The sequence below is a fragment of the Phocoena sinus genome, chromosome 1 (genome assembly GCF_008692025.1).
Source record: "Phocoena sinus isolate mPhoSin1 chromosome 1, mPhoSin1.pri, whole genome shotgun sequence".
Lineage (NCBI taxonomy): Eukaryota > Metazoa > Chordata > Mammalia > Artiodactyla > Phocoenidae > Phocoena > Phocoena sinus.
This window is the reverse complement of record NC_045763.1, coordinates 66,468,388-66,496,338: the sequence shown is the minus strand read 5'-3', so window position 1 is coordinate 66,496,338 and position 27,951 is coordinate 66,468,388. Positions and strand designations below refer to the sequence as shown.

General features: G+C 37.3%; 1 protein-coding gene across 4 annotated transcripts in view; it reads right to left on the bottom strand.

Annotated features, from left to right (window-relative positions):
* The window catches only part of ACADM (acyl-CoA dehydrogenase medium chain), a 58,710-nt gene that overhangs the window by 12,918 nt on the left and 17,841 nt on the right, over nt 1-27,951 (bottom strand). For 3 of the 4 annotated variants that reach the window (XM_032604155.1, XM_032604146.1, XM_032604174.1), the window contains 4 exons: nt 23,964-24,094; nt 21,301-21,409; nt 17,105-17,245; nt 16,443-16,538 (listed from right to left, as the gene is read on the bottom strand). In XM_032604155.1, coding sequence (XP_032460046.1) covers nt 16,443-16,538; nt 17,105-17,245; nt 21,301-21,409; nt 23,964-24,094 — 477 coding nt within the window. Of the gene's footprint in view, nt 1-13,185; nt 14,762-16,442; nt 16,539-17,104; nt 17,246-21,300; nt 21,410-23,963; nt 24,095-27,951 lie in introns of those variants that run through there. The other variant, XM_032604164.1, reaches the window with a different exon arrangement.

The window sequence follows — 27,951 nt, the reverse complement described above, 5'->3', positions numbered from 1 at the left end:
TTCCTAGTCTTTCCTTCTGTTTCATGACCATGGTGCACTTTTGAATAATACTGATTGGTTATTTTTTTGTAGAATGTCCCTCAATTTGGGTTTGCCTGATGTTTTCTCAGGAGTGGAATGAGGTTATAATTTTTGACAAAAATACCACAAAAATTATATGGATCCTTCAGAGTATCTCCTGGGACTTTTTAAAGAAAATTGCCATAGATAGTGAAAAATAATGTGGCACTGTATCAGGTGCTGATGGGAAAGTGACAAAGACAAATAAAAGATGTTTCTTATCCTCTACAGGTTCATAATTAAATAGGAGACTTAGACAAATACTTTCAAGAGGAGACAGTAAGCTTTCTATGAGTTATATGGCCAAGATATGTTATAAGATGGAAATATGTTCACCATACCTTGTGAACATATTTCACATGTGTTTTGTGAAATATTTCACATTTGAAATATTTCACATATTTCACATGTGAAAATTTCAAATATGTAGTATGCTTACAGCTTTGAAAAAATATATTCATGACCACAAAAGAGCAGAACACACATTCTGTTCAAGAGCACATGGAACATTCTGCGGGATAGGTAACATGTTAGGCCACAAAAAAAAGTCTCAATAAATGTAACAGGGTTGAAATCATGTCAAACATCTTTTTTGACCACAATGGTAGAGACTATAAATCAACTACAAAAACAAAAAAATCCTGCAAAAACACCAACATGTGGAATCTAAACAACATGCTACTAAAAAACCCAATGGTTCACTGAAGAAATCAAAGAGGAAATTAAAAAATACCTGGAGACAAATGAAAATGGAAGCACAATGTTCTAAAATCTATGGGACATAACAAAGGCAGTTCTAAGAAGTTTATAGCAATACAGGCCTTCCTCAAGAAACAAGAAAAATCTCAAATAGACAATTAACCTTACACATAAAGAAACTAGAAAAGAAAAATAAGTCCAAAGTTAATAGAACAAAGGAAATAATACAGCTCAGAGTGGAAATAAATGAAATCAAGACAAAAAAATACAAAAGAGATCAATGAAACTAACAGCTGATTCTTTGAAAAGATTTTTAAAAATTGATAAATCTTTAGCCAGACTCATAAAAAGAAGTCAGGACCCAAACAAATAAAATCAGAAACAAAAGAGGACAAGATGCAACCAATATCACAGACACACAAAATATCATGAGAGATTACTACAAAAATTACATGCCAACAAATTAGACAACCTAGAAGAAATGGCTAAATTCATTTAGACATATAACCTAAGAAGACTAAATAAGGAAGAAAAATTTGAACAGACCAATTACTAGTAGTGAAATTGAATCAGTAATAAAAAACTCCCAAGAAACAAAAGTCCAGGACCAGACAGCTTCACAGGTGAATTCTACCAGACATTTAACAAAGACTTAGCACCTATCCTTCTCAAACTATTCCAAAAAATTGAGAAAGGAATGCTCCCAAACTCACTCTACAAAGACAGCATTCCTCTGATACCAAAAACAAATCACTACCAAAAACAAAAAGTAAAAATACATAAAAATTACAGGCCAATATCCCAGATGAACATAGATGCTAAAATCCTCAACAAATAATAGCAAACCAAATTTATTAATAGCTTAAAAAGATCATATACCATGAGATCAAAAGGGATTTATCCCAGGGATGCAAGGATGGTTAAATAGCCGCAAGTCAGTCAACGTGATAAACCACATTAACGAAATGAAGGATAAAAACCATATAAACATTTCAATAGATGCAGAAAAAGCTTTTGACAAAATTCAACACCCATTTATGATAAAAACACTCAACTAAGTGTGTGCAGAGGGAACATACCTCAACATAATTAAGGACATAAATGACAAAAACCACAGCTAACATCATACTCAATGGCAAAAAGCTGAAAGCATTTCCTCTAAGATCAGGAACAAGATAAGGATGCCCACTCCCACCACTTTTATTCAACATAGAATTGGGAGTCCTATCCACAACAATCGGACAAGAAAAAGAGGTAAAAAGCATCCACACTAGAAAGGAAGAAGTAAAACTGTCACTGTTTGCAGATGATGATATAGAAAACCCTATAGACTCCACAAAAAAGCTATCAGAATGCTGTAGCGTTTTCATACACTAATAATGATCTGTCAGAGAAAAGAAAACGATCCCATTTACAACTGCATCAAAAAGAATACCTAGGAATAAAAGTAATCAAGGAAGTAAAAGACCTGTACTCTGAAAACTGTGAGACATTGATGAAAGAAACAAAAGATGATACAAATAGAGAGTCCATGCTAATAGATTGGAAGAATTAATATTGTTAAAATACCCATACTATCCAAAGCAATCTACAGATTCATAACAATATGAATATCAAAATACCAACAGAATTTTTCACAGAACTAGAACAAATAATCCTATAATTTGTATGGAACCAAAAAGACGCTGAATAAACAAAGAAATCTTGAGAAAGAACAAAGCTGGAGGTATCATGCTTCCTGATTTCAAATTATACTACAAAGCCATAGGAATCAAAACAGTATGATAAAAAAAAAAAAAAAACAGTATGATACTGGCACAAAAACAGACACATAGATCAATGGAACAGAATAGAAAGCCCAGAAATAAATGCACACTTATATGATCAATTAATCTTCAACAAAGAAGGTAAGAATATACAATGGGGAAAAGACAGCCAGTTTAAAAAAAAGGTCAGCTACATGCAAAACACAAAACTGGACCATTTCTTTACACCATATACAAAAATAAACTCAAAATGGATGAAAGAATTAAAAGTAAGACCAGAAACCATAGAACTCCTAGAAGGAAACAGAGGCAGTATGCTTTTTTACATTGGTCTTATCAATATTTTTTGGATCTGTCTCCTCAGGCAAGGGCAACAAAAGCAAAAATAAACAAATGGGAGTAGATAAAAGTAAAAACTAAAAAGCTTTTGCACAGTGAAGGAAATCATCAACAAAATGAAAAAGTAACCTACTGAATGGGAGAAGATATTTGTAAATGATATATTTGATAAGGGTTAATATCCAAATTACATTAAAAAATGCAACTTATCAAAAAAAGAAATCCAATAAAAAATGGGCAGAGGACTTGATTAGATATTTTTCCAAAAACACAAAGATGGCCAGTAGACACATGAAAGATGCTCAAAGTCACTAATCATCAGGAAAATGCAAATCAAAACCACAATGAAATATTGCCTCACACCTGTCAGAAAGGCTGTTATCAAAAAGACAACAAATAACAAGTGTTGGCAACAATGTGGAGAAAATGAAACCCTCGTGTACTGCTGGTGGGAATGTAAATTGGTGCAGCCACTATGGAAAACAATACATAGGTTCCTCAAAAAATTAAAAATAGTACTATCATATGATCCAGCAATTCCACTTCTGGGTTTACCTGAAAAGAAAAACACTAATTCAAAAAGATATATGCACTCTGATGTTATATACAGCATAAGGAATATAGTCAATAATACTACAGTAATTTAGTATGCTGAAAGATGGTTACTAGACTTATAGTGATGATCATTTCTTTTTTTTTTTTTTTTTTTTTTGTGGTACGCGGGCTTCTCACTGTTGCAGCCTCTCCCACAACAGAGCACAGGCTCCGGTCGTGCAGGCCCAGTGGCCATGGCTCACGGGCCCAGCCGCTCCGTGGCATGTGGGATCCTCCCGGACCAGGACACGAACCCGTGTCCTCTGCATTGGCAGGCGGACTCTCAACCACTGTGCCACCAGGGAAGCCCAGATGATCATTTCTTAATGTGTTTGCCTGTCAATCACTATGTTGTACACCTGAAACCAATATATTGTATGTCAACTATACATCAATTAAAAAAACACAGACACATGCACTATATATATATATTTTTTTTTTTTTTTGATAAAGGGAATATAGAGCAAAATGAAAAAAATCACAGTAATTTTCTCTGGACAATGGGATTATGAATAACTTTTTAAACTTAATTTTACTTATATTGTATCACATAAATTATTCTACAATGGATGTGGAATGGAACATATCCTTTAATATACATTCAAAGAAGTCGTAAAGACATTCAGAAACAAGAATACTAAGATTATTAGAAAGGTGCTTTGTGTAGTATGCAACACCAAAATGGGTTTTGAAGACCGATTGGTTATAACAAAGACCCCACACATTCTATGACTGTGTACAAACTAATAGGAACTAAAGGTCACAAAAAATAAAACAAAAAACTGAGGTGTTCAATTTCATATATTTACTCTATTTAGTACTTTAGAACGTGACAAGTTGCTTGAGACTGGTGTGGTAATTAAGTCTTAGAGGAGGCATTATTAACCAATGTGAATAATTCCTATGTAGGATAAGGAAAGTAATAGCTTCCCTTATCACTATCTGCCTGAATTGTGTCCATTCTTCTAAGTCAATGATTCTTTCAGTTTTTTGTTTTTGGTTTCATTTTTGAATAGGTAATACAACCACCAGTTCAAAGTTCAAATTTTCTTCCTACTTGTATCATCCCTGCCCTTCCCCACCCCATTTAATTCCCCCTCCTGGAGGTAATCAGGTTAACAGTTTGTTTTTCATTCTCTCAGAGATATTATATACACACATAAGCAAATACATCTATTGTCTATCCCTCATTTTTTCCCCGCCCCCCCATTGTCTCTCCCTCTTTTACACATATGGTAGCCTACCATGTTGATGGGTTTTCATTTTGCTTTTCTTACTTATCAATAAATCTAAGCACTCTATATATCAATACATAGATAACTTCTTTATTCTTTTTTAGAACTGCAGGATATTCCACTGTATTGATGATCAAAATCTTGGCTGTTTCTAGTATTAGGCTGTTTCCACACAATGCTGAAATAAACAACGTATAAATATGTCATGCTGCACATAATGGGAATATATCTGAAAGATAAATATTATATGAAATATAGCTGAAGGATAACCATTGCAATGTGGGCCCAAAGGTAGGTACTTTAGATATATATTGCCAAAATGTGGTTCATAAAAGTTACACCAATTTATATTCCCATTGGCATTAGGCAGAATCACTTATTTCACTACAGCCTCAGCAACCTGGTATAACATGCCCATGTTTCTCTTGAAAGATTTTGATTTAAAAATCTAGGGTGGGGCTTCCCTGGTGGCGCAGTGGTTGGGAGTCTGCCTGCCGATGAGGGGGACACGGGTTCGTGCCCCGGTCTGGGAGGATCCCGCATGCTGCAGAGCGGCTGGGCCCGTGGGCCGTGGCTGCTGGGCCTGTGCGTCCAGAGCCTGTGCTCCGCAGCGGGGGAGGCCACAGCAGTGAGAGGCCCGCGTATCGCAAAAAACAAACAAACAAACAAAAAAAAAAAAATCTAGGGTGGTACCCAGTTTACGTTTTTAATTAATACTCCCAAAGAGTCTCATTCACTTCCATTTCAGCCCATGCTTTGAGAAACTCTGTTGTAAATCCAGCTCAGATACCCTGTAATGCATCTAGCCCAAGACAGTCTCTCCTTTTGGTTCTGTAACCTGTCTGTAGCTCTCATTTTGGGACTTAATGTTATACTGCTCTATATTATTTCTTAATATTTCTTTTCTGATATGTATCTTTTCTCCAAAGTCAAAGGCTCCTGAAGGCAGAGGCTATATCAAACTTCTTTTATATCTCTGGAAATAGCACATGTAGAGTATGCAAAGAGGACAGACTCTTTAATAAGTGACTACTTGGGTTCACATCTATTTTTTCTTTTTTTAAACATCATTATTGGAATATAATTGCTTCACAATGGTGTGTTAGTTTCTGCTTTATAACAAAGTGAACCAGTTATACATATGTGCCCATATCTCCTCCCTCTTGCATCTCCCTCCCACCCCCCCACCCCTCTAGGGGGTCAAAAAGCAACAAGCTGAACTCCCTGTGCTATGTGGCTGCTTCCCACTAGCTATCTATTTTACATTTGGTAGTATATATTAGTGATGCCACTCTCTCACTTCCTCCCAGCATACCCTTCCCCCTACCCCATGTCCTCAAGTCTGTTCTCTACACCTGCATCTTTATTCCTGTCCTGCCCCTAGATTCTTCAGAACCATTATTTTTATATATTCCATATATATATGTTAGCATACGGTATTTGTTTTTCTTTCTGACTTACTTCACTCTGTATGACAGACTCTAGGTCCATCCACCTCACTACGAATAACTCAAGTTCATTTCTTCTTATGGATGAGTAATATTCCACTGTATATATGCGCCACATCTTCTTTATCCATTCATCTGTCAGTGGACATTTAGGTTGCTTCCATGTCCTGCCTATTGTACATAAAGCTGCAATGTACATTGTGGTACATGACTCTTTTTGAATTATGGTTTTCTCAGTGTATATGCCCAGTAGTGACATTGCTGGGTTGTATGGAGGTTCTATTTTTACTTTTTTAAGGAACCTCCATACTGTTCTCCATAGTGGCTATATCAATTTACATTCCCACCAACAGTGCAAGAGGGTTCCCTTTTCGCCAAACCCTCTCCAGCATTTATTGTTTGTAGATTTTTTGATGAGGGCCATTCTGACTGGTGTGAGGTGACACCTCATTGTAGTTTTGATATGCATTTCTCTAATGATTAGTGATGTTGAGCAACCATTCAGGTGCTTGTTGGCAAACTGTATATTTTCTTTGAAGAAATGTTTATTTAGGGCTTCTGCCCATTTATGGATTGTGTTGTTTACTTTTTTGACATTGAGCTGAATGAGCTGCTTGTATATTTTGGAGATTAATCCTTTGTGAGTTGCTCCAATTGCAAATATTTTCTCCCATTCTGAGGGTTGTCTTTTCACCTTTTTTATGGTTTCCTTTGCTGTGCAAAGACATTTAAGTTCCATTAGGTCCATTTGTTTATTTTTGTTTTTATTTCCATTTCTCTAGGAGGTGGGTCCAAAAAGATCTTGCTGTGATTTATGTCATAGAATGTTCTGCCTATGTTTTCCTCTAAGAGTTTTATAGTGTCTGGATTTACATTTAGGTCTTTATTACATTTTGAGTTTATTGTTGTGTATGGTGTTAGGCAGTGTTCTAATTTCATTCTTTTACATGTAGCTGTACAGTTCTCCCAGCACCACGTATTCCAGAGGCTGTCTTTTCTCCATTGTATATTCTTGCATCCTTTATCAAAGATAACGTGACCATATGTGCATGGGTTTATCTCTGGGCATTCTATCCTGTACAACTGATATATATTTCCCTTTTTGTGCCAGTACCATAGTGTCTTGATTACTGTAGCTTTGTGGTAGACTCTGAAGTCAGTGAGCCTGATTCGTCCAACTTTGTTTGTCTTTCTCGAGATTGCTTTGGCTATTCAGGGTCTTTTGTGTCTCCATACGAATTTTAAGATGTTTTGTTCTAGTTCTGTAAAAAATTCCACTGGTAATTTGTTAGGGATTGCACTGAATTTGTAGATTGCTTTGGGTAGTAGAGTCATTTTCACAATGTTGATTCTTCCAATCCAAGAACATGGTATATCTCTCCATCTGTTTGTATCATCTTTAATTTCTTTCATCAGTGTCTTATAGTTTTCTGCATATAGGTCTTTCGTCTCCTTAGGTATTTTATTCCTTTTGTTGCAATGGTAAATGGGAGTGTTTCCTTAATTTCTCTTTCAGATTTTACATCATTAGTGTATAGGAATACAAGAGATTTCTGTGCATTAATTTGTATCCTGCTACTTTACCAAATTCATTGATTAGCTCTAGTAGTTTTCTGGTAGCATCTTTAGGATTCTCTATGTATAGTATCATGTCATTTGCAAACAGTGACAGCTTTACTTCTTCTTTTCCGATTTGGATTCCTTTTATTTCTTTTTCTTCTCTGATTGCTGTGGCTAAAACTTCCAAAACTATGTTGAATAAGAGTGCTGAGAGTGGGCAACCATGTCTTGTTCCTGATCTTAGTGGAAATGGTTTCAGTTTTTTAACATTGAGAACGATGTTGGCTATGGGTTTGTCATATATGGCCTTTATTATGTTGAGGTAAGTTCCCTCTATGCCTACTTTCTGGAGGGTTTTTAAGATAAATGGGTATTGAATTTTGTCGAAAGCTTTTTCTGCACCTGTTGAGATGATCATATGGTTTTTCTCCTTCAGTTTGTTAATATGGTGTATCACATTGATTGATTTGCATATATTGAAGAATCCTTGCATTCCTGGGATAAACCCCACTTGATCATGGTGTATGATCCTTTTAATTTGCTGTTGGATTCTGTTTACTAGTATTTTGTTGAGGATTTTTGCACCTATGTTCATCAGTGATATTGGCCTGTAGTTTTCTTTCTTTGTGACATCTTTGTCTGGTTTTGGTATCAGGATGATGGTGGTCTTGTAGAATGAGTTTCGGAGTGTTCCTCCCTCTGCTATATTTTGGAAGAGTTTGAGAAGGATAGGTGTTAGCTTTTCTCTAAATGTTTGACAGAATTTGCCTGTGAATCTATCTGGTCCTGGGCTTTGGTTGTTGGAAGGTTTTTAATCACAATTTCAATTTTAGTGCTTGTGATTGATCTGTTTATATTTTCTATTTCTTCCTGGTTCAGTCTCAGAAGGTTGTGCTTTTCTAAGAATTTGTCCATTTCTTCCAGGTTGTCCATTTTATTGTAATACAGCTGCTTGTAGTAATCTCTCATGATCCTTTGTATTTCTGCAGTGTCAGTAGTTACTTCTCCTTTTTCATTTCTTATTCTATTGATGACTCTTACCCTTTTTTTCTTGATGAGTCTGGCTAATGGCTTATCAATTTTGTTTATCTTCTCCAAGAACCAGCTTTTAGTTTCACTGATCTTTGCTACTGTTTCCTTATTTTTCATTTATTTCTGAACTGATCTTTATGAGTTCTTTCCTTCTACTAACTTTGGGGCTTTTTTATTCTTCTTTCTCTAATTGCTTTAGGTGTAAGGTTAGGTTGTTTATTTGAGATGTTTCTTGAGGTAGGACTGTATTGCTATAAACTTCCCTCTTAGAACTACTTTTGCTGCATCCCATAGGTTTTGGGTAGTTGTGTTTTCATTGTCATTTGTCTCTAGGTATTTTTTGATTTCTTATTTGATTTCTTCAGTGATCTCTTGGTTATTAAGTAGTGTATTGTTTAGCCTCCATGTATTTGTATTTTTTACAGATTTTTTCCCATGATTCATATCTAATCTCATAGCATTGTGGTAGGAAAAGATACCTGACATGATTTCAATTTTCTTAAATTTACCAAGGCTTGATTTGTGACCCAAGATATGATCTATCCTGGAGAATGTTCCATGAGCACATGAGAAGAAAGTATATTCTGTTGCTTTCTGGATGGAATGTCTTATAAATATCAGTTAAGTCCATCTTTAAATGTATCATTTAAAGCTTGTGTTTTCTTATTTATTTTCATTTTGGATGATCTGTCCATTGGTTAAAGTGGCGTGTTCAATTTCCCTACTATTATTGTGTTACTGTCAATTTCCCCTTTTATGGCTGTTAGCATTTGTGTTATGTATTGAGATGCTTCTATGTTGGGTGCATAAATATTTACAATTGTTATATTTTATTCTTGGATTGGTCCCTTGATCATTATGCAGTGTCTTTGTCTCTTGTAATAGTCTTTATTTTAAAGCCTATTTCGTCTGATATGAGAATTGCTACTGCAGCTTTCTTTTGATTTCCATTTGCATGGAATATCTTTTTCCATCCCCTCACTTTCAGTCCATATGTATCCCTAGGTCTGAAGTGGGTCTCTTGTATACAGCATATTTTAATGGGTCTTGTTTTTGTATCCATTCAGCCAGTCTGTCTTTTGTTTGGAGCATTTAATCCATTTACATTTAAGGTAATTATCGATATGTATGTTCCTATTACCATTTTCTTAATTGTTTCGGGTTTGTTAGTGTAACTCTTTTCCTTCTCTTGTGTCTCCTGCCTAGAGAAATTCCTTTAGCATTTGTTGTAAAGCTGGTTTGGTGGTGCTGAATTCTCTTAGCTCTTGCTTGTCTATAAAGGTTTTAATTTCTCTGTCGAATCTGAATGAGATCCTTCCTGGGTAGAGTAATCTTGGTTTTAAGTTTTTCCCTTTCATCACTTTAAATATGTCCTGCCACTCCCTTCTGGCTTGCAGAGTTTCTGCTGAAAGATCAGCTGTTAACCTTATGAGGATTCCCTTGTATTTTATTTGTTGCTTTTCCCTTGCGGCTTTTAATATATTTTCTTTGTATTAGATTTTCTTTTTTTCCAGTACGCGGGCCTCTCACTGTTGTGGCCTCTCCCGTTGTGGAGCACAGGCTCCAGACACGCAGGCTCAGCGGTCATGGCTCACGGGCCCAGCCGCTCCGCGGCATGTGGGATCTTCCTGGACCAGGGCACGAACCCGTGACCCCTGCATCGGCAGGTGGACTCTCAACCACTGCGCCACCAGGGAAGCCGTCTGTATTTGATTTTTGATTTTGATTAATATGTGTCTTGGTGTGTTTCTTCTTGGATTTTCCTGTATGGGACTCTCTGTGCTTTCTGGGCTTGATTAACTATTTCCTTTCCCATATTAGGGAAGTTTTCAACTATAATCTCTTCAAATATTTTCTCAGTCCCGTTCTTTTTCTCTTCTTCTTCTGGGACCCCTATAATTCAAATGTTGGTGCATTTAATGTTGTCCCAGAGGTCTCTAAGACTGTCCTAAATTCTTTTCATTCTTTTCTCTTTATTCTGCTCTGCAGTAGGCATTTCCACTATTTTATCTTCCAGGTCACTTATCCGTTCTTCTGCCTCAGTTATTCTGCTCTTGATTCCTTCTAGAGAAATTTTAATTTCATTTATTGTGTTGTTCATCACTGTTTGTTTGCTCTTTAGTTCTTCTAGGTCCTTGTTAAACGTTTCTTGTTTTCTCTCCATTCTATTTCCAAGATTTTGGATCATCTTTACTATTATTACTCTGAATTCTTTTTCAGGTAGACTGCCTATTTCCTCATTTGTTTGGTCTGGTGGGTTTTTGCCTTGCTCTTTCATCTGCTGTGTTTTTCTTTTCTTCTCATTTTGCTTAACTTACTGTGTTTGGGGTCTCCTTTTCGCAGGCTGTAGGTTCATAGTTTCTGTTGTTTGTGGTGTCTGCCCCCAGTGGCTAAGTCTGGTTCAGTGGGTTGTGTAGGCTTCCTTGTGGAGGGGACTGGTGCCTGTGTTCTGGAGGATGAGGCTGGATCTTGTCTTTCTGGTAGGCAGGACCGCATCCAGTGTGTGTTTTGGGGTGTCTGTGACTTTATTATGATTTTAGGCAGCATCTCTGCTAATGGGTGGGGTTGTATTCCTGTCTTGCTAGTTGTTTGGCATAGGGTTTCTAGCACTGCAGCTTGCTGGTTGTTGAGTGGAGCTGGGCCTTAGTGTTGAGATGGAGATCTCTGGGAGAGCTTTCACCATTTAATATTACATGGAACCGAGAGACCTCTGGTGGACCAATGTCCTGAACTCGGCTCTCCCACCTCAGAGGCACAAGCGTGACACCTGGCCAGAGCACCAAGACCCTGTCAGCCACACGGCTCAGATGAAAAGGGAGAAAAAAAGAAAGAAGGAAAGAAAGAAAAAATAAAATAAAGTTATTAAAATAAAAAATTAAAGTTATTATTAAAAATAAATTAAAAAGTGATAAGAAACAAAGAAAGAAGAGAGCAACCAAACCAAAAACAAATCCACTAATGATAACAGGCACTAAAAACTATACTAAAAAAAAAATAAATAAATAAATAAACCAGACAGACAGAACCCTAGGATAAATGGTAAAAGCAAAGCTATACAGACAAAGGCACACAAAGAAGCATACACATGCACACTCACAAAAAGAGAAAAAGTAAAAAAATATATATCATTGCTCCCAAAGTCTACCTCCTCAATTTTGGGATTATTCGTTGTCTATTCAGGTATTCCACAGATGCAGGGTACATCAAGTTGATTGTGGAGATTTAATCCACTGCTCCAGAGGCTACTGGGAGAGATTTCCCTTTCTCTTCTTTGTTCACACAGCTCCTGGGGTTCAGCTTTGGATTTGGCCCCGCCTCCACATGTAGGTCACCTGAGAGCGTCTGTTCTTCACTCAGACAGGAGGGGGTTAAAGTAGCAGCTGATTAGGGGGCTGTGGCTCACTCAGGGCGGGGGGAGGGAGGGGTACGGAATGAGGGGCGAGCCTGCATTGGCAGAGGCCGGCATGACATTGCAACAGCGTGAGGCATGCCATGTGTTCTCCTGGGGAAGGTGTCCCTGGATCACGGGACCCTGGCAGTGGTGGGCTGCACAGGCTCCCAGGAGGGGAGGTGTGGATAGTGACCTGTGCTTGCACACAGGCTTCTTGGTGGCTGCAGCAGCAGCCTTAGCATTTCAGCCCGTCTTGGTGTCCGCGCTAATAGCAGCGGCTCGTGCCCATCTCTGTAGCTCGTTTAGACGGTGCTCTGAATCTCCTCTCCTCGCGCACCCCGGAATAATGGTCTCTTGCCTCTTAGGCAGGTCCAGACATTTTCCCGGACTCCCTCTCGGCTAGCTGTGGCACACTAGCCCCCTTCAGGCTGTGTTCACTCAGCCGACCCCAGTCCTCTCCCTGGGATCCGACCGAAGCCGAGCCTCAGCTCTCAGCCCCCGCCTCAGCTCTCAGCCCCCGCCCACACCAGAGGGTGAGCAAACAAGCCTCTCAGGCTGGTGGGTGCTGGTTGGCACTGATGCTCTGTGCGGGAATCTCTCTGCTTTGTCCTCTGCACCCCGGTTGCTACACTCTCCTCCATGGCTCTGAAGCTTTCCCCGCCCCGCCACCCCTGTCTCCACCAGTGAAGGGGCTTCCTAGTGTATGGAAACCTTTCCTCCTTCACAGCTCCCTCCCAGAGGTGCAGGTCCCATCCCTGTCCTTTTGTCTCTGTTTCTTCTTTTTTCTTTTGCCCCACCCAGGTACGTGGGGAGTTTCTTGCCTTTTGGAAAGTCTGAGGTCTTCTGCAAGCATTCAGAAGGTGTTCTGTAGGAGTTGTTCCACATGTAGATGTATTTCTGATGTATTTGTGGGGAGGAAGGCAATCTCCACGTCTCACTCCTCCACCATCTTGAAGTTCCTCCCCGGGTTCAAATCTTGATTTCATCATTAACTGATGTTCTTACATATAATAAATAAGACTACCAGTACTTACTCTATAGTATTTTGTGGATTAAATTAATTAATACATGTAGAGCACTTAGGATAGTGCCTAGAACAAAGAAAGCAGCTATTTATTAATATTTTAATATAGTAGTAGTTCAATTACTACTATTTGTTGAGATGTTCACACTGCAAAACATACCATAAATGCTAGAAATCTAAAGGTTTCCAACACAGAAATTTACTACTTTTATGGATATTACATTCTAGTGAGGCAGTAAAGAAAGACAATAAACAAACACATACATGGTATAATGTTGGGCAGTGCTAAGACGAAGAAAAAAAGTGGGAATACTATATAGAATGTTGGAGGTGTTTTTTTACACAGGGTAATCAAGGGTACATTCTTTAGTGAAATGAATGAGCAAGTGGATATCTAGGGGGAAGAGTAAAGTTAAAAACAACAACAAAAGGTCACTGTGGATGACAGTTGACCATTTTAAGGACTCTGGATTTTAATTTGAGTATGATGAGAAGATATGAAAGAATTTTGAGCATAAAATGGTTACGTAACAGGGAGATATAAGTATATTTCTTTCTAAGTATATCTTATTTCAGTCTTAAGTCCCCAATAACATTTTCCCTCATCCATTTTCCCCTCAAGAAAAGTTACTGCTAACTAGCAATAATAATCAATACAAATGGGAATTATTCTCAACAGATTTTTTTCATATCATCCCAAACCACTCCAACTTCACCTGGATGGAGGGTTTTAACTAGACAAAGGAGTAGGCAGTTATTGCCATTAAGAGATTCTACCATCCCGTAATTTGTTATCAATGTTCCTAGTTCTACTCATTGGTTAAAAAAAGTACCATTCTCTGTTTTTGGCAGCTTTCTTTAGCCACATCAAGTTAAGCACTGTGAGGATAAGTAGTGACATAGTGTTCTCTTAAAGAGAGAAGTGATAATAACAACAATAATAAACATGGTAGTGAATAGGAGAGCTGTGATTAGAGTACTACACTCTATAATGTCTCTTAAGACAAAACAAAACAAAATCTATTCTTTCTTTTTGGAAATAACAGAACAAAGCTATATATAAATCAGCCCTTTAGTGTTACCTTTGTTTAGCCTAGAAAAGTAGTAAGCAAAAACAAAGATTTTTCTACACTTAACAGTAAGAGCCATGAGGAAAAAATATCAACTTCAGAGTCTGTAAGAAGTGGAACATAAAAGATTCCATATTGAGTTGAAAATAGCCAGAAGAGTTATCATCAGATACTTGGTGGGGAGGACCTGGAAATTATGTTATCTGTTTACAATTAAACTAAACTAATATTTAGTAATAAATATACATTCCACTAATCTGTATACATATAGTTCTGGCAACATAAATGAGCTAATGTAGAGTCTCTCTTTGGTGACAAACACAAAGAAATACTTGATTTAAAAACAGCTCTTAGGGGCTTCCCTGGTGGCGCAGTGGTTGAGAGTCCGCCTGCCGATGCAGGGGACACGGGTTCGTGCCCCGGTCTGGGAGGATCCCACATGCCGCGGAGCGGCTGGGCCCGTGGGCCATGGCTGCTGAGCCTGCGCGTCCGGAGCCTGTGCTCCGCAACGGGAGAGGCCACCACAGTGAGAGGCCCGCATACCTCAAAAAAAAAAAAACAGCTCTTAGAATGCTGAAACCTCTGGACTACCTGATAAAAGTACAAAAACCAATTCCCCTGGATGCTTCCACAATGCATTGAAGGAAAATAATACCTGCTGCAGATAAACTTACAAGCAAAAATTAAGAGAGGAAATAACTGGTCATGACAGAGAGAACACATGCAACAGACCAAAAAAATAATCACCCTAATAACTTGAGATAACAGAAAAATATCAGAAAATGACTATAACTTAAGTATTATATAATTAAGGAGATAAAAGGAGAATAAGAAGCTATGTTAAAAAAACAGGCTACCATAAAAGAAAGGGTGGAGATGAAAAAGAACCAAACATAAATTCTAGAAATGAAAAAAGTCATTAAACGGATTAAGTAGCAGATTAGACACAGGGTAAGAAAAACTGAAAAGCAAATCTGAGAAAATTATCTAGAATACAGCAAAGATAAATTACAAAATTGAGGTTAAGAGATACAGAGCAGTACTAATCCAAGTTTGATCTGTGGATCACTGCCAGTCCACAAATTGTTACTGGACTAGTTCATGATACAGAAAGTGAGAGTAAGCATTTGCAACAATTTGATATTATTGTGACATTCTTATATTTTACAAGAATAATGGTTCACAATTGATTGGAAATTAAAAACAATCTTTCACCACAGATAGTTTGAGAACCACTGACACACAGAGGTAGAAATAGGGAGTGTTCACTGTACAACCTGTAGTTAACAGGAGTTACAGGAGAGAATATAGACAATGGGGGAGCATCAACATTTGAAAAGATAAGATTAAAAATGTCCTGGGAATTCCCTGATGGTCCAGTGGTTAGGACTCTGAGCTTTCACTGCCCCAAGGGCCTGGGTTCAATCCCTGGTTGGGGAACTAAGATCCTATAGGCCGTGTGGTGCAGCCAAAAAATAATAATAATAAAAAAATAATAAATAGTACTAAAATTATTTGATACTCAAGAAGACATGAGAAGTAACATGAATTAAGAACATGAAATGGAATCCTGGACCTATGACTTCTAAATTGTGTGTCCTTGGAGAAATTATTTATTCTCTCTGAGTTGCTGTTTCCTGATCTTTAATAGAAATTATAGTACTACCAAAACAAGAGTGTAATGGGGGAAATGCATAATATATTTTAAATGTGTAGCACAGTGTCAGGTACACCACAGGCACTCAAATATTAGCTGTTCTTTTTCTTCTTAATTAACAGAATCCCCAAAGTGGACAATAGTTAGTAGCAGAGTCTAAAGAAAATCTATTCTTAAAACCCACCCTGGGGATTTCCCTGGTGGCCCAGTGGTTAACACTCCACGCTCCCAATACAGGGGGCCTGGGTTGGATCCCTGGTCTGGGAACTAGATCCCACATGCATGCCGCAACTAAGATTTCGCATGTCACAACTAAGGAGCCCACCTGCCGCAACTAAGGAGCCCGCCTGCCAGAATGAAGACCTGGCACAACCAAATAAATAAATAAATATTTAAAATAAATAAATAAACAAATAAATAAATTAAAACCCACCCTGACAGTTCACATTATCTTCTTGCTACCAAAGCAGAAATAAATTATTTTGTACTTAAAAGATAATTTTCAAATATTTAGATGAAAATCAATGTCTTTACATTTGAACAAAGCAAGTACAGTATTAAAATTACCTCTACAAGCAGCTTTCCAAAAGTCTTCCTCTCCAGGGCATACTTGGTAGCTTCATCCAAAGCTCTTTGTGCTAGTCCCACAGCACCAGCTGCTACCTAGTATTTTAACATTTTACAAAGCAAAAGTTCATGTTGTCTTTAAAACACACGTATAATGGCTATTTGCCTAAAATCTAAGTTAAGGATTATACAAAGAGAAGCTGACCTATACCTTAAGGCAATAAAGGGTGGGGGAGATAACAAGCATTTAAATTTATATTATTTATGAATTAAAGGTTAATGGAAGGTATTTGTAAGGCACAGGATCATAGCCTAGAGACAAGTCATTCTTTCTGTTTAACAAGGGAAAACTTCTGGGGGGGCGCGGAATACTCCTAATGAGTGAGGGAAGAGGAATGAGTACACATCAGCAGGAATGATTAAGTGTCAAATGCTTCTTTGTAAATCAAACAGCTATAGTAATTCTGTATTTACTAAAATAACTTCTGTAACAGCAAGAGTGTTGAAGAATTCTAAAACAAACAAAAAATAATATCCTTCCATCCTTATAAAAGAAGCAGATATTAAAAAAGAAATACAGACCAAGAATACAGTGTCAAAATAAAACTACTCAGTGTAATAAATGAAAAATCCTATAAAAGTTATTAAGTCATATTACTTACTAGAGGTCTGGTTTTATCAAAAGCTCCCATTGCAATTTTGAAACCAGCTCCCTCACCAATTAAAACATTTTCCTTAGGTATTCTCACATCTTCAAAGACAATTCCTCTTGTATCTGAACATCGCTGGCCCATATTTAATTCCTAATAAGGAAAACAAACAATATATATTAAGGAACATTTTTTGAGCTAGCATGTATTCTTGCTTTAACCACTGTTTTATGACTTTTCTGCAATTGTCTTAAACAGAGGTGGACAAACTATGGCCTGCAATGCCTGTTTTGTAAAGATAGCTTTATTGGACTACAGTTGTTACTGAGTCCAAGCACTCTGCTCGCCGCACGACAGGCCAATGAATCAGAGACGAGGTGTTGGTAGGAATGTAAATTGGTGCAGCCACTATAGAAAACAGTATGGAGGTTCCTCAAAAAACAAAAAAATAGGGTTACCATATGATCCAGCAATTCCACTCCTGGGCATGTACCCAGAAAAAACTATAATTCGAAAAGATACATGCACCCCTATGTTAAGAGCAGCACTATTCACAATAGCCAAGACATGGAAACAACCTAAATGTCCATTGACAGATGAATGGATAAAGATGTGTGTGTGTGTGTGTGTGAGTGTGTGTGTGTATTATATATACATATATATAATACACACAATGGAATATTACTCAGCCATAAAAAGAATGAAATAATGCCACTTTCAGTAACATGGATGGACCTAGAGATTATCATACTAAGTGAAGTAAGTCAGAAACAGAAAGGCAAATATGATATCACTTATATGTGGAATCTAAAATATATGACAAATGAACATATCTACTAAACAGAAACAGATTCACAGACATAGAGAACAAACCTGTGGTTGCCAAGGAGGGGGTGGAGGTGGGGGAGGGAAGGACTGGGAGTTTGGGATTAGCAGATGCAAACTCATATATATATATATATATATATATATATATGAGATGGATAAACAACAAGGTCCTACTGTATAGCACAGGGAACTATATTCAATATCCTGTGATAAAACATAATGGAAAAGAATATGAAAAAGAATATATATATGTATAACTGAATCACCTTTCTGTATAGCAGAAATTAACACACTATAAATCAACTACACTTCAGTAAAATATATATATGAAAAAAGAAATTGCCAAGGTAGCTATATCCCCTCAACATTTCATTAAAAAATTTTTCAAACCAACAGAAGAACTGCAAGAGTAGTAAAATGAATACCTCATCTTTACCTAGATTTGCCAATTTTGGCACATTTCCTTTATTTCTGTGTTTTGTGGGTGTGTATAACTATTAGCATTATTTGAGAGGAAGTTGCAGATACCATGACCCATCTTAACAATTTAATCTTGTTTTTAATAAGCAGCGTGAGAAGCAGGGGCAATGGGAACATAGAGCTGTAAACAAATTCTTTAATTTACTTGATTTAATATTAATAATCTGCTTCCAGGCTTGAAAAAATAGTGACAGTAATATATAGTTTGACTGAGAAAAAAACCAACATCTCTTTGTCTTTATAAGTTGATAAACTCTAGTACCTTAGACCCTCACTCAGACATAATGAGAAAACACTGGATTTACGAAAACAGTTTTACTCTATCCTGTTTCCCTGACTCATCCCAAACACCAGAACATTTAAAACCAAAATGCTTCCTGGACTCATCTCAAGCCATATAATTTCTAAAACACAAAACATTTTGAAAAACATCAGATTTCACAAATTTGTAAAATTCTGATAATTTCAAAAAAGACTTAAGGAGATTTAAATATATATAATATAACTATCTATCTCTCTCACTAGAAAATTAGATCCTCAAGGGCAGGATCTAATTTTTTCTGTTTTGATCAATACAGTATCCTCAATACCTTGAATAATGCCTAGCATATAGTATGAACTCAATAATAAATATTTATTGAATCAGAGATTTTTTTTTAAAGTTAGAATATGGGAAAAAGGAAAGGGAGACTAGACATAGCAAGATAAAATCAGAAATCGGTTTACTATGTAATAAAATATAATCTGGGGCTTCCCTGGTGGTGCAGTGGTTGAGAGTCTGCCTGCCGATGCAGGGGACACGGGTTCGTGCCCCGGTCTGGGAGGGTCCCGCATGCCGCGGAGCGGCTGGGCCCGTGAGCCATGGCCGCTGAGCCTGCGTGTCTGGAGCCTGTGCTCCGCAACGGGAGAGGCCACAACGGTGAGAGGCCTGCGTACCGCCAAAAAAAAAAAAAAAAAAAAAAAAAAAAAAACTGTCAGGACCTTTACGTTTTCTAGAGACGGCCATAAATTTGGCCCTGAGTTTTCTAGCCACCATCCCTAAAAAGGAACAACAAATAAAACATGAATAAAAACAAACTAATTGCTTGGAAGAAGCACAACCATTCTTAGTACTTCTATTTTGTTATATACAATAATCTCATTATATTTTTATTTGTAAAGTGCAGTCTACCTTTAATATCTATCTTAAAAGAAAGTATAGAATAATACAGTGTAGGAAACTGCACTAGCCAAGTTTCTAGGACACGTTAGCACTGATCTCAACTCTGCCTCTTAAGTATGTAACCTTGAGTAAATCATTTCACTTGGATTTCAGTTTCAGTGTTCAGCAAACAGACCATAAAAAATGTGTAGGGTATCTTCCACTTTTAACATTCTACAGCCTAAAGGGGAAAGTACCCCTCTTACATACATTAGCAACATGGTTCCATTTTGAAGAGGCTTTGGTACAAAAGAGAGATTCTCATGGCTTTTAATAAAACATACAAATACATATGATTGGTTTAGAAGTTTGCATAACTTGGTCAACTCAAAGTAGCCTTTCCAGTTCAGGTTATGTCACCCTTAGTCTAATATCTGACAAGATAATCAGAACCTTTACCCATTTGGAAGAAAATTCATGTAACTCTTAATTAACTTCCATAATCCCTCCTTTGCCTTAGATATAGACATCATTTAGTCATTAATAGGTTTTCTTTTTTACAAATTCACTTTGAAAAAAAAGAGCTTTACATTTGTAAAACTGCATCTCCTCTTCCTTTTCTCAGAGTTATAATCTTAAATCATGCTTCCTTAGCTCTCACTAGGACTACTTTAATGACTTCATTTCTTTCCTTCTTTGATTTACTAAATTTTAAACTCTTTTCTCTTTAATCTACTTTAAATGCTACTGCTTAATTATATCCACGCATTCAGGTTACTATGCTTTTGTTTCTCTTTTTTTAAAATATATTATTTTTATTTTTGGCTGTGTTGGGTCTTCATTGCTGCACGCAGACTTTCTCTAGTTGTAGCGAGCAGGGGCCACTCTTCGTTGCGGTGCATAGGCTTCTCATTGTGGTGGCTTCTCTTGCTGCGCAGCATGGGCTCTAGGCGCACTGGCTTCAGTAGGTACAGCACATGGGCTCAGTAGTTGCAGCACGCGGGCCCTAGAGCATGTGGGCTCAGTAGTTCCAGCGCGTGGGCTCTAGAGCGCAGGCTCAGTAGTTGTGGCACACGGGCTTAGTTGCTCCGTGGCACGTGGGATCTTCCTGGACCAGGGATCGAACCCGTGTCTCCTGCATTGGCAGGTGGATTCTTAAGCACTGCGCCACCAGGGAAGTTCCCCATATTACTATCCTTTTCAAATATGTTAAATTACCTTTTCTTGTTCAAATAAAATTTTTCTTGCCTTCTCACATTCAAGGCTCTTTGCCATTTCTAAACTTTCTCAGGAACAGCTTTTTATCTTAGTGTTGTATGAACCTGGGTAATCAACTTATGTCACACTGTTTTAATCCATAAAATGGGCATAATGCTACTTATCCTACATGAAAGGTTGCTGTGAGCAAAGAAAAAGAATGGCGAAGTGTTTTGAAATATCTAAAACTCTATTACTGGGCAGGCCATACAAATGATAGTTTGATTTCTGCTTCATTATCCCTCACAGCTGTTATTGGCATTCTCCATAGACTGGCACCAAGAATGGCTACTCTTTCAAATAATTACTTGACACAACTATTCTCAACTTAAAAATCTTTAACAAGGACTATTTCACCCAATAATATCAAAAGCAGATTTATTTTTATTGCAACTTAATACAACCAAAATGTTTTCAATAAAGGAAACTGAAATTAGTAATTTTGAAATTTATAGTTAAAATAATATTGGAGGCCTTAATCACTGATAAATACACACTTTACCTTTCTTCCAATCTGTACTCCTGGGGTGTCTGCTTCCACAATAAATCCAGTAAAGGCTTTACTAGCAGGAGCCTTAGGATCCAGATCAGAACGAGCCAATAAAAAATACCTAATACACATATACATACATGATGATAGATAATAGTATCAGCAGATAACATATGGTGACTCCCATCTCAGTTAATCCTCCCAACAATCCCAATTATTATTACTCCCATTTTATAGATGAAGAAATGAAGAATCAGAGAGGTTTAAAAGTTCACCCAGGCCACATACTTACAACACGGCAGAGCTAGTATTTCACCCCACATTTACTTCTTAACTAATATGGTATCTAACTTTTTTGTAGTTTGATTGACAAGTAAAAATTCCTTGTATCAAGATGACATAAAATAAAGTATGTGTGTGTTGGAACTGTCACTTTTTCTTTCCCAAAACTAGTTTAAGTATTTAAGGGACAAGTTATCTGGAAAAGGAGGATAAATGGGGCTGCCTGTGAAAAGAAATGAGATAGTGACCCCTATGTTCTGACTACTGTCCTCTTCATGCAGCAAAATCAGAGTTTGTGTTACAGCTGAATTATGAATATCTCCTGGGTTTTCTCTCCAGAAGAATTCTTCCCAGGAAGATTTAAAAATAAAACATGAGGAAAAAAGGCAAAACATCCAAATATCCATGTAACCCATGTTCTAAATAGCCTGATATAGGAGAAATTTTTTTTAAATTTCTTAAACAACTAATTTATTTTCTATGCTTAAAACTAATAAACTGGGCTTCTCTGGTGGCACAGTGGTTGAGAGTCCGTCTGCCGATGCAGGGGACACAGGTTCGTGCCCTGGTCCGGGAGGATCCCACATGCTGCTGAGCGGCTGGGCCTGTGCGTCCAGAGCCTGTGCTCCGCAACGGGAGAGGCCACAACAGCGAGAGGCCCGTGTACCGAAAAAAAAAAAAAAAAAAAAAACGAATAAACTATCATCTACTCTACAGTTTCACTTAATAGTTTAAAAAATAGTAAAAATTGTTTTCTAGTTTCATATATTACCTAATTTGTCTTACTACATGATGCGTTGTACTTAATTCTTAAAATTGTGAAAGCTTCTACTTGCATTGTTGGATTTCCCTCAACTTGTTACATTTTAATCATTTCTTCACTTTTTTTATTACTTGTGATATTATGATAACTTACTTAAAGATAATGATATAGCACTCCATAATACTGGACACTCATAAAGTGATTGACATATTTAAAATAAACAGTAAACTCACTCTCAGGAATAATGCTTTTCTTGCCAAAAAATAGCACCGAAGAGCACACATATATAATCAGAATTTTTGCAGACAAGGAAAGATAGCCCATTTTTAGTTCATTATACCAATCACCAGGTCCTTCTTCTGTAAGTTTCTATTTATATACTTGTAGTGATGAGTAAATACATTTTACCCATGACCACTTAACACACACTAGATAGAACTGTTGTTGAAATTCTTGTGTTTATGTTGAGCTATACATTTTTCTCACTTTAACACACTTATTCTAAACTGACTTTTGAAGCAAACATACAAGCCTACTCTTCCATGTATGAGACATTATTTTAAAAATTTTTAAATTCTTCCTACACAACCAAATCTAATTCCTTTACTCTTCATAGGACATGTTTTCTGTGCTCACCCTAATGAAGGACATTTACTTGCTTCTGAATTTATTTCATTTTGTCAATGCATGTCTTAAAAAGTGTCACCCAGAACTGTTACCATTTTTTTCCTACTTGTTTGATGCTATACTTCTATTACTTCAGCAAGAAATTACATTTGCTTCTTAAAGGCAGATACATCACACTGTTGATTCCTATAGAACCTTTCTTCATCTTTTGTGGATTTTTTTTTTTTTTTTTTTGCGGTACGCGGGCCTGTCACTGCTGTGGCCTCTCCCGTTGCAGAGCACAGGCTCCGGACACGCAGGCTCAGCAGCCACAGCTCACGGGCCCAGCCGCTCCGCGGCATGTGGGATCCTCCCGGACCGGGGCACGAACCCCCGTCCCCTGCATCGGGAGGCAGACTCCCAACCACTGCGCCACAAGGGAAGCCCCCTTTCTTCATCTTTTTTCCACAAATAATGCTATCAAATATGTTTTCCTTCAACATTTTATATTAATACAAAGGATTTTATGATCCTTTGTTGAACTTCATGTCATTATTTTTGGACCTATATATTTGGACCTTTTAGATTTTATTAAAGTAAAATTCTGTCCTCTCTAAACTTATTGCTCAGAAGCAGAGAAATGTGCTATACCAATGGCTTTCCTTTTTCCTCAGAATCTTAGGGGAATGGTTCCAAGAAGATCCTGGTATGGGCTAGGGAGAGTGGGGGTAGTAAGCCAAGTAGAGGGAACTCTAGCTTTCCTAATCAGATTCAACCAGAGCAGGTGTTTTTGTTTTATTTTATTTTACAAATTAAACTTCTGATACAATTTGAAGGAATAGTTTAGAACTTAAGAATAGTTTGTGAAAATCACTGAACTATTTATAATCCTTTATGGACCCTCCAGTTCCATGAATAAAACTTGTCTTAATTGTGGTAGTTTAATAATAAAGGAAGGAGAGAGGGGGAGATTCTGAATATAAAGCATTTAAGAATCAATATAGAGAGGTTTTAAGCAACATACCAATTAGCTTTTCCTCCATTGGTTATCCACATCTTCTGACCATTAATAATATACTCATCTCCTTTTTTTTCTGCTTTGGTCTTTATAGCAGCTACATCAGAGCCTGCTCCAGGTTCTGTTACACAGTAGGCCTTGAATATATGGAAACAAGAGAAAATAATTATATGTTAATTATTAAATTATGAACATTTAGAACCAGGAGGGTATTTTATTTTTTAAGTCAGTATTTTAAATACTTTAAAATACTTAACAATAAAATGTTCTTACAGAACCAAACTACTCAAATGTAAAAACATTTAATATGTAATTTAAAACTAGATGTAGGATACCAATAAACCATATCAAAAATTACAATGTTAGGTATCTTCAACAAAGTTAAATAAATTTCACACGAACTCATTCATCCAAACATTTATTGAGTAGTATCTACCATTTACCAGGTTATGAAGGAGGTGATGGAAAAGCCAGAGATGAAAGACATCCTGTCTTCAAGATTTTTACAATGTAGCAGTGGAGATGAATATTATATTGTAATTATATATCTAAGTATTAAAGTCACACACAATGGGCTTAAGAAACTATCTTAGCTTTAGGGTGTCAGAAAGTTTCCCAGAGGTGATGTTTAAATTAGGTCTCAAAAAGGAAAAGGAATTCTTAGGGGGTAAGGAAAAGGGGGAATGTGTATTCCAGGAAGAAGTAATACATATGCAATGATGCCGAGATAAGAAGCAGGGTTACTCAGTGTTTGTGATACAAAAGTACCAGATTCTATGCATTCTGTGCATGTAAGGGAATGGTAGAAATTAGTCTGGAAAGAAAAGAAGGGAACAGATGACAAAGAACACTTTATATTACACTAAGAAGTTAAATTTTTATCTGGTGGAAAAAGGGAAGCCTCTTAAGGCTCTTCAACAGATGTGTGACAAGATGTAAGCAGAATGGATAAAGGGAGTGGTGGAAGGCAAGCAATGGGTAGCTGAAGTTCATTCAAGTTTACTGAGTGACAGGTACTGGGAATACAAGGCCTAAAGACACAAGTTCCTTACCCTTAAGGTACTTATAGTCCAAAGAGAGAAACCTTAACAGTTAATTTTAATTCAAAGTAGTAAGGGTACATAGCGACATTAGAAATGACCACTTAGACCTGTAGGGGGTGGGAGGTGATGAGTGGTAAGGAAGATGAAAAGAAGAATAATAAGTAATACTCGTTGAAGGAGATAAGTCTTGAAGGACAAATAAGTGAGGCAAGCAGATCTAGGCATGGAAGAATGAAACAGCAGTTGTACAAGGCAAAGTACTAGCAGTTCAGTACTAGAATGTAAAGTATGAAACTGAAAGCCATGAAAACAGGCTAAAAAGGCAGGCAGGGACCTGGTCCTGGAGGCTGAGGTGTATGCCATGCTAAGGAGAGCAGACTTTTATGCATTCAACAAAAGTTTATCAAACACTTGCTATTGTGCCACAGAACCTGGGCTTCAGGGAAATCCAGAGCAGCCTAGTGCGCAAAAGTGAGGAATATACATGCATTTTTCTGAGGATGTCAGATTCTAAAACGGGTTCACAAACTAAAAAAAATATATTAGATACCACTGCTATTGATGAAATGGAAACACAATGTTTTTGTAAATGCAGGAAAGTGACAGATTTACATTTTAGATAGTTTATTACTACAGAAGTATAAAGGACAGATTTAAGGGGAGATAATAATAATAACTTTTTACTATCTTCCAGGTGCTGTTCTGAGTGCTTGACTCATTTAAACCTCACAATAATCCTTATGACACAAGTACTAGGTATCTACATTTTATAAATAAGGAAACTGAGACAGTGAGGTTAAGTAATTTTCCCAAGTTCACAGATCTAGTAAGTGGCATAAATACCTACATAAGACTGGAGTTAGGGACACAAATTATGCAAGAAAGAAAGCTTAAACTAAGAAGCAAGATAAGGCAAGAAGATAAGATGAAGTTTAGAATTGTGGTGTGAAATCCACAGGACACAATGACTGAATAGGATGTTGGGGAGCTAAAGAGGATGTTATGACTCAATTTTTTAGTTTAGGAAGCTTCCAATTAGGGATAATCTCTAAGAGAAGCAGTACTATAGAGTGGGAAGAAAATAATTTGGTTTGGGACACACTACGCTTAAGATATTTGAGTCTAGGGCTTCCCTGGTGGCGCAGTGGTTGAGAATCTGCCTGCCAATGCAGGGGACATGGGTTCGAGCCCTGGTCTGGGAAGATCCCACTTGCCGCGGAGCAACTAGGGCCGTGAGCCACACTACTGAGCCTGCGCGTCTGGAGCCTGTGCTCTGCAATGAGAGTCCGTGACAGTGAGAGACCCACACACCGCGATGAAGAGTGGCCCCCACTCACTGCAACTGGAGGAAGCCCTCGCATAGAAACGAAGACCCAACACAGCCAAAAATAAGTAAAATAAATAAATAAATAAAAATACAAGTTGAAAAAAAACCATATTTGAGTCTAGCTAGGAAGAAATGTCTAATAGATAAGTTCATATAGGAGGGTAAAGGTCAGGGGAGAGATAAGGGCTGGAACTGGAGACTTAATAGACTACTCAGTGAATATACCAAAACTTAACACGAGACAGGGAGACTGATTGGCCAATTTAAGTCAAGAGTAAGCTTTATGTAAATCAACAGTGCTAATGCTATAAGATATATTTACAAAAGAATAGTATCTACCTCTTCCTATCTTTGTGCTCTTTACACAATTCTTGGATGACACCTTTGGTCCAGAAGACCTTAATTAAGAAGAAAATACAGATTTATGGGAAAGAGACCTGGAAAATCTCAAAGAGACACATCTTTATTGCAACCCTCTGGATCTGTGAGAGAGAACAGGGCCCAGAAGGATCCGCTCTGGACTTGCTCCAACCCGAGGCTTTCAGTAACTCCCTTCTCTTCAAGCTCCCCACTCAGCCCAACATTTTAATCTTTCAGTCTTTCTCCCTCCTTCATCATCCTCTGTTTATTCACCTTTTCCATTCCCTTGTCTCATTTTCTCATGATTTCTTTCTGATTGCCCTGCTCTCTCACACTCATATCCCCTTGCAGATCATCTTTCTGTTGGAGACTATACTGATGGCCTACTTCCAAGAGCAGCAGGTTTGAATCAGCTCCAGTTTAAAATGAAGGTGGGAGGTGGGGGCAAGGCCAGGAGGGGATATTATAAAAAAAAAAAAAAAGTATCTAAAATAAGAGTGATGGAACCATGCTACTCTGTACTCATCAGACCATACTAGAGTACTATATTTAGCTCTATAATAATATTTTTGAGTCAATGATTACTAAGAAGGCGGTGGGACTTTACTGTGTTGTATGAAGAAAAGATGAAAAAATTGGGGCTAGTTTGCTTAGAAAAAAGTAAGATCCACATGACACCCATATTAAAATACCTGAAGGGCTATACAGCCAAGGGAGAGGATTTGAATTGATAGGAGAAAACTAGTGTGAAATTATTCAAACTTATTGAACACCTATTATGGTATCAGGTGGTGAAGTTATAAAAGGAAATGACACAATCCTTTCCCTCAGGAGCATGCAATCTAGAAGAGCTTTCTAACAGTCAGGGACACTCCCAAATGGAGCTGCTTCAGGAAGTTGAGACTCCTAGACATGAAAACATGAGCTAGACGGCCTTTTCACAGGTGTGCTATAGAGGAGATTCAGGTGTCATGTAGGTTAACTGCATTACTCTTCTACCTAGATGTTCAAAGATGTTTTCAGCATCACAACAAAAAAAGTATTATACAAATGAACTGCCCAGAAAAGATAACTCTTTAAAGTACCAAAATTTTATTTTAAGTAACTTTGGGAATTTCTTTTCCTCTGAAATATGCTATTAGACATTCCTCTGCTTTATAATAAGGCATAGTTTTTATTTTTTTTTTAACTTTTTCATAAATTTATTTTATTCTTACTTATTTTGGGCTGTGTTGGGTCTTTGTTGCTGCACGCGGGCTTTCTC